This window comes from Cryptomeria japonica, chromosome 11 (genome assembly GCF_030272615.1).
Source record: "Cryptomeria japonica chromosome 11, Sugi_1.0, whole genome shotgun sequence".
NCBI lineage: Eukaryota > Viridiplantae > Streptophyta > Pinopsida > Cupressales > Cupressaceae > Cryptomeria > Cryptomeria japonica.
The window spans coordinates 27,140,809-27,152,984 of NC_081415.1; the positions used below are offsets into that span (position 1 = coordinate 27,140,809).

Below are 12,176 nucleotides of genomic sequence, written 5' to 3' on the forward strand. Positions count from 1 at the left end.
AAATTCAGTCAATTGTCGTTAATTTTCATCAATTATTAGCCAATCGATCATCACTATTGGGACTTAATTCATCATTAGGGTTGGTATCTTAATTTATTCAAATCATTTCCCCTAGGTTAATTAATTAAATAATTAATTAATCCCCTTTCTTACTAACATGTCCCTTTTTGAATAAATAAATATATATTTATTTATTCACCATATTTTTGTCCATGTCACAATTAATTTTATTTTTTTTTAATATTAATTGGCTAATTTGATTTTATGAGTGAAATTAATAATTATTAATTTCCACCTCACTCAAATGTCTTCACTTAAGTGATTCACTTTCTAAAAAGTGAATCACTTGTCTCCTCTCTCAAAGGCAAAGTTTCCATTTTCGACCAAGTGTCGAAAATGGAATTGTCCTTCTAACTCATCTTCCACTTGCCATCAAAATGGCAATTTCCCAAGAGACTGCCCTTTGCACGCGATGTTGACCGTTAGATTGAATTGATCTCATCCGTCAAATTCTTGTCTCATCTCTCTCCAAATTCTATAAATTGGAGGCCTCTTTCAATCATTTAAGGACCACGTCTCTAGTATCCTTACGCTATCATTTTCAAATCATAATCTTGCTTGCATACACTTGCATTTTGGAGGTTAGATCCACAATCATTTGGAGGAGAAAGAGAAACAATGGAGGTCAAGGAATCAACTCAAATATATGGTTTGCACAGTATAATAGTGTTTTTATTTCCTTCTTCTTTTGAATGTTTTGCTAGAATTATCATATACTAGGTTATGTTTGTGGTTGCATAGCTTATGATGTATTTGATGTTTTACAATATTTTTAGCTACATTAAATGGTGAACCCGACGTGAGAAGTGAGTGTCGTGGAGGGGAGCTCGTGGGGTCAAGCATCTATGTATTCTCCTCGAATCTCATAATGAGTCTACCTCTCAAGTACCTACTGTCTTTACCTACCATAAGAAATGTGTGAATGAGCATGATTTTCTTGAGTCTAAGTTAAAATATCTTGTCTTCTTTGCTTGTCAAAAGTTGAGTTGTGTCTCATTTCAAAAACAAGACAAATTGATTCAAAACAAGGTTAAACACAAGAGTATTTCATTCAACAAAGTTCAAAACACCTTCAAACATGGTTGTCAAACATTTTTCAAAATCTTGTCTCAACATTCATGTCACTTAGATTTAGGTTCATCCTAGGTTTGCATTTTGCAAATTCATTGTCAGCTACCAAGGTTAGGTTTCACCTAGGTCATACCCCTATGCATATCAATAAGGGTCATCCATTTGCATGTGTCTTCTTGCATTAGAGTAATACCATTTCACAATTCAACCTTAGGTTTTGTCTTAGGTTGACATTGTCATACATTTGCATTTGCATCCTTGTCCTCGTAACATCAGGTCACATTTGCATACCCTAGGTCTCTTCATCAAGCTTAGGTCATTATCATATCATATTAGGGTCATTTGCATAGTAATTGTCCCTTTGCATATAGTGTCAAAACTAGGTTTTGTCATACTTGAGTAATGCAAATCTTTGATAAACCCTAAATTATTGTTAGGAAATCTTGACCTTATCAAACTTTTGTCTTTTTGTCATCAATGTCATTTGGTCAAACCTAGCTTAGTATCCAAGCATATAGGTGAGACATTGTCAATTTGTCCTATTGTCACTTGGTCCTTTTGTCCTTTGAGGTCTAGACATCATTTCAATTTCCTAAGGGTCTCATTTTTAGAATTGCATTCATGAGTTTGTCAAAATCTTGAAAAGTCCAAAAACATTAAGTTGCATTGTCATCCTTTTAGGTTGCATTTGTCAATCCCATTAGTTGCATTGCATAGTGACATGTTTGTTGAAATGAGGTCTCAACCTTCTTACAAAGCCATGTCATCACAATTGAGAAATCAATCATGTCAATCAAATCTCTACATGTCTCAGAACTTGGATCAAACTTTTTATGATGAAATAAGTCTCCAAATACAAAAACTAGAGGAGAAACTAGCTCAAGAAAAGGAGATATTGGAACAAAGAGTGAAAAACATTGAGAAGACTAGATCACAAATGTCCAAAATGTTTAAAAAATTTCCAGGTCGAAATCCAAAGATTGAGCCAATTGTTGTAAGATCTCTTATTGAATGATCAGACATACCAGCTCTCCTCTCACAAATAGAGATGATGAAACAATTTCAAGAAAAGAGACAACAACATTATGTGCCTCCACAACAAGAACAAGAAGGTGTTTACTATCAATCAGATTTTCAACCATCACAACCAATTGTTCAACATTTCCAACAGACACAACCAATGGTCCATCATATACAACCAATGGTCCAATTTCAACAATATGTCCAACCAACTATACAATGTCCACAAATAGTTCAACCAATGGTGGAATATCAACAAGTTCAATCAACTTATCAATGTCAACAACTACAATCACAGATTCACAAACAAAACTTGCAACATGCACCAAGCCAAATTTTGAACATGTCAAACCAATTTGAGCAACATTTAGTTCAAAATCAAAACATGACATCAAACCAAGACCAAATTCTTGCCAAACAAGTTCAAATTCCAGATACAACCATGTCAAAACCTCGAAAGAAAGGTGGCTTTATTGCAAGGCTCTTAAGGAACCTACCAAGTGAGTTCTTTGAAGAAGATCAAGATAATACACTTATGTCTAGCAATGCCTCATCCCCCCACAAACAAATTGACTCTCCAGTGGCATCTATCCCTACACCTTTAGAAGTTTCACAAGAACCTTCCATATTGTCCTCATCAAACAATACACCCAAGGATGAAATTATCCAAGGGCTATCCATAATTGATTGCCAAGATAATCCAATTCATGATGCACATCCTTGTCATGTTTCAGAAATACAAGACCCAATGCAACCATGCACTTTATTGCCATTACCTATTTTAGAGGACCCCATTCAAAGTCCCTCTTCCTCATGTTCAAGCATTGATTCCTTGCCAGAATCCATCACAAATGTTCAAAGTGCATTTCCTTCATGCCAAAGCATTAATCCCTTGCCAAAATCCCCCATGCATATCCAAAGTCCAATCTCATGTCAAGAGGATAACTTAGAGCATGAAGAAATGTGTCTTAAAACAGATCAAGATCAAGATCCTGAAACCTTATCATCCCATCCAATTGTTGACCAAGATCCCATTTCCCCAGACACTCGCAATGATTCCATTATTCCTATCCATTCTATCCAAGAACACAATGTCCTTTCAAATCCCATTGACATTCCACTTCCTAAGAAAGATCAAGATATCCCTTCCATCCTTTCCGATGATCCCATTAAAAGTCAAGAGCAAAGCACCTTTAAAGAGGATTCCAATGATCTTCCTCCTTGTCAAGATCAAATTATTCCTTTAAATCCTCCACAAAATCCTTTTGTTCCTCCATCTCCTTGTCTTAATGCTCCATATACACTCCAAGATCACATTTATTTTGGTGATCCCATTATTTCTCCCATTCCATCTCTTGAAGAGCCTGTCATTGAACCATGTCCACTACACAATCCTAGTCCCCCTCATGATCCTAACCCCCCTCATGATTCTAATGTGTCAGTGCAAGATGTTCATGAACCCTTGACATGCATAATGGGTTCTTCCACTTTGGTGCAATCCGATCCACTTCAAGATCTCATTATTTCTCTCATATCATATCCCAAAGAAAAGAGTATCCTACAAGTCAAGATATTCACAAAGGCAAAGGAGTAGATCTCCATAAGCAAGCATCCCTTCATGTTAAAGAAAATATTAAGGGTCACTACCTCAGCGAAATTCCTCAAGACGTGGGTACCTCTACTAAATCCAACATCCCTTCAAAATCCAAACATACACCTTCCCCATCATACTTTCCATCCAGCTTAGGTCCTTATATCCCTTCGTCCTCTATGCAAGGTTAGACAAGGCACACATCCTTGAGTAAATTTCATCAATCCAAAAGACCTCCATTTCATTCATATCCATCCATGCATTCCTTTCCCCCTCCAAGCAATTTGGATGCCAAGCATAAACGTCATGAGTCTAAAAATCCACATGTATTCAAGGATCAACATGTCCAATATAATCGACATGTCAAAACAAAGAACAATATGATCTATAAAGAAAAAGAAATATTAAAAAGGCCACAAAGGCCCATTGCTCAAAAACAAAATTCAAAAACTATATGGGTTCCTAAATCCCTTATGCAAGCAATGCACTCCAAGGAACCACAAAAGCATGAAAAATCAAAAACCATGTGGATTCCTAAGCGGCTCCTTAAAGCACAAAAGCCTAAAGAAACATCCAACTTGGCATCCAAAGTTGCTATTCCTCCCTCCAACCCTCTCAAATTTGTTCCTCCATCACCTTCTTCATCCATTTTGGGCCCTTATGTCCCAAAATCCATAGCCTTTCTTTCCTCAAAATCTCAATATCCAAAATCCATTTTTCCTCCATCAATCCACCACCCGTCAAGGTGTGTTCCAATGTTGATCTTGCCTTCAATTCCATCCATTGAAGCCCAATTCTTCCAATACCCTATCCATTATCCAATGCATATTTTTCATCCTTCGATCCCTTTGATCCAATCCTTTGCATAAATCCTCGCCTTAGTTTCATCTTATTTTCCATGTCCTTATCCTACCAACGTCTTTGAGCATACTTTTAAAGGTCATGGTCCATTTTTTTTTTCAAGGCTACTATCCAAAAAAAAAGAAGAGACGCTTGAGTCCTTCTTCCATCCCCTATCGAGTGTCCATCTTCTCTTGAAAAAGTAAAAAAAGTCAAAAAAATAAAATAAAATTCGTCCACTGGTGAAAACCTGGCAAACAGGCACCTTGGGCAAGTACCGTGATGAAAACTTGGCAAACAGGCATCATGCGTAATCTATGAACTTCTTGCATACCGTACTTGGGGACAGGTTTTATCCTATCATATCCTTTTGTCCCTCATTATTCCATTATCCTATCGAACCCCTGTCATTACCCTTCATATTCTATTGTCCCTCATGTCCAGTTTCCCTTTCCACCTTTGATCTTGACAAGGCTGAGGATCGTCATGAGCATCATGCATCTTGTTTGCAGCTTTTAGTCTATCATAGCTTTTGGTCTTTATCCATTTGCTTATTACAACCTTTCATCCATATTCCCTGCAACTTTCTGCCACTATCCCTTAGCCAATCCCGACCTTCAGTCCATGTCCCTTATCCATTCTTGGTCTTGCTTATACTATCCATACACTCTTTTTCATTTCTTGATCTTGATCTGACATAAGGACGCAAAATTTAAACATAGTTTCAAAAACCTCTTGACATGTCCCTCATGCCATGTCACTGCTTTACATTGTCATATCCAGTCTCTTGTCCCATCACGTAATAGCCCTTGAAAATTGCATTCGTATTGTCTCCATGATAAAAGGCCTTTGTCTTCCCTCTATCCACCATCATTTCAGCAAGCCTATTTATTCACCTGTCATATTCCTTGCCTTGCTAGACACTGGGGCAAAATTAAAAAAATAAAAATAAAATCATAAAATGTCCTGAAAAAAATCCATAAAAATCAAATAATGTCCTGAAAAAATCCCTAAAAATCAAATAATGTCCTGAAAAAATCCCTAAAAAGTCAAATAAAGTCCTGAAAAACGAACAAAAAATTTGTAAAAAACTCGAAATTCCTACAAAGTGAAAACATCAAATTCCCAAAACAATTTCTTTGGCATTTTGCATTTTGTCAATAAAATGATCCCTTTGTGCATAGACAGATCGCTGAGCATACATCCAACAACACTCAATCACACATTGTGTTTTAATGAAATCACGCATTAATAGATGAACTTTTCAATCAAACTAGGCATTCAAACTGATCAAAATTGTCATGTCAATCAATCAACATCAATATCATATGTCCTTGTCACATTATCATGGGTCTTATACAAGGTGTGGTATACTCGAAACCAAATTGTGTCTTGTCTTAGACGGGGTACCGCATGTCCTGAAACCAGACAACATGATCGTCCTATCAACACTTTCAACTTTTGACAATGAAGATCAAGATGTTTGTTTGACTTGTTGGAATTAGCGAGTCTTATCATTTATTGATTTATCTTTGATCATGATCCTATGTTGCTTGATGATGTCACCAAGTGATTTAGAGTGGCCAGGATGGCTCATGATCATCATTGTTTTGATTTCTGTCTGCAGGGCGTTTCATCAAATTCTGGGGCAATTATGTCTTAGGATGTTTGGAACATTCCTTTTCTGTGACATGTCTATCTTATGCAAAGGGAATGCATTATCGTCCTTGCCCTTCATTTGCCATGGCGCGCTGCATCTATTTTGCCATATCAAATAAAGGTTCTCACCTACTCTTTGTGCATTTGTGAAAGCAAGATTTTTCTTCATCATTAACACTTCTCCATCTAGTTTCCTCTTATCGACATTTCTTCTGTCAGTCCTTGTAGTCATCTTGGTTTAGTATCAACATCATTCATTCAACTCTTTATCTCTAATCAATTAAGTATTCTTCTTTTTCATCATATTTTCACCTTCTAACATTTCTTCTCTTCTTTTCGAGAGATCATTCATTCCTTTCATACATAAAAAATCTCTCGAGGGGGCACCCACCTCCGTCCCTCGATCTACTGGGGCATGATCTTCTTAATTATTCTTTGAAACAATGCTCACAATCACATTGTCTCAAAGAGGGGCAAAATGTAGTCACTCAAAATTGGTCATCACTCTTACATTGCTAACCTAATTCTTAGCATGTCTTCTATGTCACATTTGATTTTCGTCATATGTTGGCATTGTGTCATTCCTCTGGTTTCAATTCATTTCAAATCCAACCCTCATCAATCTCGTTCAATCACATTTGGTCCTAAATCATTATAATTGGCATTTTTTAAAAACATTTTTAAATCATTCGAATTGGTATCATCTTGACAATTAGACTTAATTCCCTCTTTGTCGACAATTAATCAGTCATTAATTATCAACCTCAATATCAATTAATATTATCAAGTCATTATCAATCAATCTTATCAGTCTCTTATCAAAATCATTATCAATTTTTGGTTTTTTTCGATCCTTTGTCCTATTTTGTTGTCAAATTCAGTCAATTGTCATTAATTTTCATCAATTATTAGCCAATCAATCATCACTATTGGGACTTAATTCATCATTAGGTTTGGTATCTAAATTTATTCAAATCATTTCCCCTAGGTTAATTAATTAATTAATTAATCCCCTTTCTTACTAACATGTCCCTTTTTGAATAAATAAATATATATTTATTTATTCACCATATTTTTGTCCATGTCACAATTAATATATATATTTTTTAATATTAATTGGCTCATTTGATTTTATGAGTGAAATTAATAATTATTAATTTCCACCTCACTCAAATGTCTTCACTTAAGTGATTCACTTTCTAAAAAGTGAATCACTTGTCTCCTCTCTCAAAGGCAAAGTTTCCATTTTCGACCAAGTGTCAAAAATGGAATTGTCCTTCTAACTCATCTTCCACTTGCCATCAAAATGACAATTTCCCAAGAGACTCCCCTTTGCATGCGATGTCGACCGTCAGATTGAATCGATCTCATCCGTCGAATTCTTGTTTCATCTCTCTCCAAATTCTATAAATCGGAGGCCTCTTTCAATCATTTAAGGACCACGTCTCTAGTATCCTTACGCTATCATTTTCGAATTATAATCTTGCTTGCATACACTTGCATTTTGGAGGTGAGATCCACAATAATTTGGAGGAGAAAGAGAAACAATGGAGGTCAAGGAATGAGCTCAAATATGGTTTGCATAGTATAATAGTGTTTTTATTTCCTTCTTCTTTTGAATGTTTTGCTATAATTATCATATACTAGGTTATGTTTGTGGTTGCATAGCCTATGATGTATTTGATGTTTTACAATATTTTTAGCTACAAATATGTATGGTAACAAGAACAATACTTGTGTGCTTTTGTTGAATCTGGTCGACTGATGTGCATGTTTGCCACTCTGTGTTTTTGCTTTTTGTTTTTCTCTTGCACTATTTTATACATGGATTTCGTGGTTTCCCCCTTTTTAATGTGTTGTTTCGAATTTGAAATTTGAATTTGCATTGTTTGTCCATTGAATCTGCAGAAGTAATTCATTTAAGCCTGATTTGATTGTTTTTGGCTGGAATTTGGTGGCCTTACACGGTTTTTGCCGTTGTTGCAGGTGGGAGTTGGCGTGAAAAGACGTAAGGAGATAGGACGGGCTGTACACAGGCGACAAAGTGTTGGGTACTATGCCAGGGGAAGGAGGTGTCATGGTACCAATGTGGACCCAAACCAGCCAAAATGTGCTGTGTGAAGGGTTGCGATGGGGTCCACGCGTGCCGTGTTGGCAATATTAATGTTTATGTTATCCTTGTTTTATTGGCCGCTGAGGTTGCATTACATAAACTTGGTCATGTTTAAAAATTTTACAATGACATTTTATTTTTGTTAGAGAGGCCCACTCTTTGGCATGGTTGCACGTGAAAGCGCCCACATTGACATGTGTTTATTTCGTAAATGCATGTTTTAATATTTACAAATGTTATACAATGTTTTATACTTTTTTGGTAATGGATACATGTATGACCCAAAAGATGTTATGTTTAATGTGAATAGTCATGTATGGAACCCACACTACGCATGTTCTATATCACTTTCTTTATCACTTTCTGAACCTGCATAGTATTGACACCTCTCCCCTAGAAATACATGAATACACACCATCCACAACAAAAATTCATCCATCACAATGCACGCAAGCAGATTTGATATTATTTTTTACAGCTACAAATTCGATACAATTTTTTGTATCTGTAAGATTTGATGTGGAGCCGCTCCCGAAAATGACTGATATTGGTTTCTTGGCTAACGGTTTAACAGCTTCAGACACCTCCGACTAAAAGCTAATTAAAAAAAATACAAAACCCCGCCTCTTTATATTTAGATTTTAGGGTCTTATTATTCCCGCCAATTTCAATTAAAAATTCACCCTCATTAAAGACTATATGCATTCACTGAGGCTCTGAATTTGTCACTGTATATTCTCCGCTTCCTGTAGTCACGGCAGCAATGGTTAATCTCCAGCGAAACCCTACAAAGAAGCGCCCTAACAATGGCAGCGCAGGGATTCCATCCTCTTCAGCCGGTGCTCCTCAGTCTCCACTGAAGAAAACTCCTCGCCACGTGGAGCAAACGGACGTGGACGTCATGCTGGCAGTGTTAGCAGAAGCGGGATGCACTCTCCTTTGTGGCGAAAAGGCCCCCACTCTTGCACCAGCAGAGACGCAGAATCTTCAACGCCGTTTGGATCTCCGTTTTAGCTCTGAACCGACCTTAATTGACAAATTTCTAGCCGGTTTGAGCTCCTTCATCGAAGATTCCAACAATTTCAGAAGGTGGTTCTTTTGTTTTCTGTTTGGAATTGTTTTGGAGATACTATATTACATTGGATAGTAATAGATATAATTACGGGCTCTAGGTATGTGCATTTTAGCCGGCTATAACACACAGAATCATTGACGAATTGATGGATTTAAGTGTGCCAGCAATAATAGCTTTAAACTTGTGTCAATTGACCACTCTATGTACCCTATCAATCATAGCTAGAAAGCTTTGATTTGGTCAATTGGTGGCTTTATTAAGGTTAAATAGGATTGCAGGAAATTGATGCTAACGCGAGACCATATGCTTCCATGTAAATTCCATAAATGGTAGCCAACTAGAAATGTGAAAATGTTCACCTTATTTTTAGATAGAAGAAGCAATATCTCTCAAAAAAGTTTGTATAAATTATCTCATGCTGATCCGCTGCTCCGCAAATAGGAAACATCTTGAATAGAGTTATAGGAATGTTTCTGTAGTTCTTAGTGAAAAAATTAACAAGAGGCAAGCCCATAATCGTGAACCTTAAAAATGTCAAATTCAAAGCTTCCAATTATTTTGATTCTTCTGGTTCCAGTGTTTAATATGAAATCAAATATTCAGGTAGCCGTATCATTACTAAGGAGAATATAACCTGTCTTTTGAAACAGGTTCACGTTCCATCCATACAGGTCTTCTTCCAGATCTATTTAGCAAGATCACTATAGGCTAAGGAACCTTATCACCTTTTTTAAATGGCCATTTCACCGGGGCAGCTTAATTTAGAATCTAGAAGAAGATACTTTTAACGTCTATGAGGCTAAGGATAGATAATGCTAGAAGTCTCTTCATCTGCTATACTTTCAAAGGTTCTGTTGAGTTATTTTGGACAAAATTTGAGTAGTTCTGTTCTGCTATACTTTTCTAGGCCCACAGGTACTGCGGGTACACCACAATGTATCTGCGGTTTGCGAAAAATTTTAATTTGTTTTTTTACAAAATGTTTTTTAATAAATAAAAAATAAAGTTTTTTTTAAAAGTTCAAAAATTAAAAGAAAATCATGTTTTTTTTTTAATTGGTTTTTAATAAAGTTTTTTTTGCATGGTTTTTAATAATTGTTTTTAATGGGATTTTTTAAAAATCTTTAAAAAATTTTTTTTTTTAATAAGTCAAATTGGGAACAAATTTTTCTTGTTCAATTTATACCTGTCTTGCAGTGCTTCCAACTGGCACCCAAGGGGGGCCTATTGCTCTTATTTTTTTCTTGATGACATCCCAATCGGAGGCATCTTCATCTGCAGTTTTCAACAAGGCATCTTTTTGGTGGCATCATTTTCATGTTTTCAGCTTTGCACATATTTGATCATATTGTATGCTCTTGCATGAGCAATGTTGTACTCGCACTATCATAAAGTGCCACACCTCTTTGTATCTTGTCTTTGATGACATATTTGATGTAATCTTCTTGTACACGTAGATTAGAAATATCTTGTGAAACTTGGTGCATGGCTCCAGTTGAGACTTAGATTGTACATATTTGTGCATGGCTCCTGTGAGACTTTGATTGTACCAATATTTCTGCCATTTATGAGTATCTAGTTGATGCTCAAAGCAGGTTGTCTTCATGCTTGATCTTCATTTTGTTGCAGCGAGTGATTCATCGTCATCGACATTGGTACTTGGTTTTGTCACACTTTGACATTATTGGTGCAGCATTGGCTCTCTTTCTTCCTAATGGGGAGGTATTTTGGTCAACAACATTGGACCATCTTTGCAGGAGATTCTACATTGAGGGGGGGCTCCATGGTCTCCTCTTCTCTTTTATGGGGGGGACAAATTTTGTTCTTCTCATACATCATTGAGAGCATTGTGTGCTTTCATCATCTCTCTTTTGGGGGGGAGTTTTTTCCATGTGGTTTTTCTTTTTTTCTCCGTTTGTAAGAGATTTCATTGGTTTGCATGCATTTGCATTTGTACATGGGTACCTAGCATGGCCATGTAGCTGAGACCCATCTTGCATTGCTTAGTTGCATTGTAGACTTAAGTGCATTTCCCTAAGTTGCACTTAAGGGGGGGTGTTGGTGTAATTATCTATTCATGTTGGATATAATTACACTTTACTTAAGTTTACTTAGGTACATGCACAACATTGTAGTTTGCATATGAGACACTTAAGGAGATGTGCTACATTGGGAGTGTGTATGTAGGAGAATTTCCACCTTTTATGGTGTGATCTTGTTATTACTTATCATATTCACTTATTGTGGAGTGATAATTCCACTTTCGGTGGGTGATCCACCTCATGTGGAATATTTTACTATTTCTCCTACCTACCCTTGCATCTCATTAACCACATGTCATCATTGTGTGCTCTCTTGTCTCTTAACCTTGCCTTTATAAGCAGATTCATCTACATTGTATGTAACAATAATCTTGATGATCCAGTTGATCACATTTTGCATCATTGGTAGAAATACAGTTTATTCTTGTCACATTTTGTTCTCTCTTATTTGTGCTTTCCATTGCCTTTAGATCTTGGCAAATTCTCACACCTTCCTTTCATCCATACCTATTTGTTTTACTTTAATGTACAATTGGCCTGCTGCAGATTTATACTTCTAGTTGTAACTTTTTGTTTGGCAAGCTTTGGAAACAGACAACACAATTGAGTAACAACTAACTCAATTAATTAAAAAATACTGTATGAATTGTACTGTAGTCATAAATTTCTTGTTAGAAAATTTGAAGTCTGATAACAAGAAATTTG

General features: G+C 36.2%; 1 protein-coding gene across 2 annotated transcripts in view; it reads left to right on the forward strand.

Moving 5' to 3' along the window:
• The first annotated feature begins 8,743 nt into the window (after positions 1-8,743).
• The window catches only part of LOC131070824 (uncharacterized), a 63,766-nt gene continuing 60,333 nt past the window's right edge, over positions 8,744-12,176 (forward strand). Inside the window, exon 1 of one of the 2 annotated variants that reach the window (XM_058006485.2) lies at positions 8,744-9,443. In XM_058006485.2, coding sequence (XP_057862468.2) covers positions 9,118-9,443 — 326 coding nt within the window. In that variant the 5' untranslated portion in view covers positions 8,744-9,117. The remainder of the gene's footprint in view (positions 9,444-12,176) is intronic. The other variant, XM_058006484.2, reaches the window with a different exon arrangement.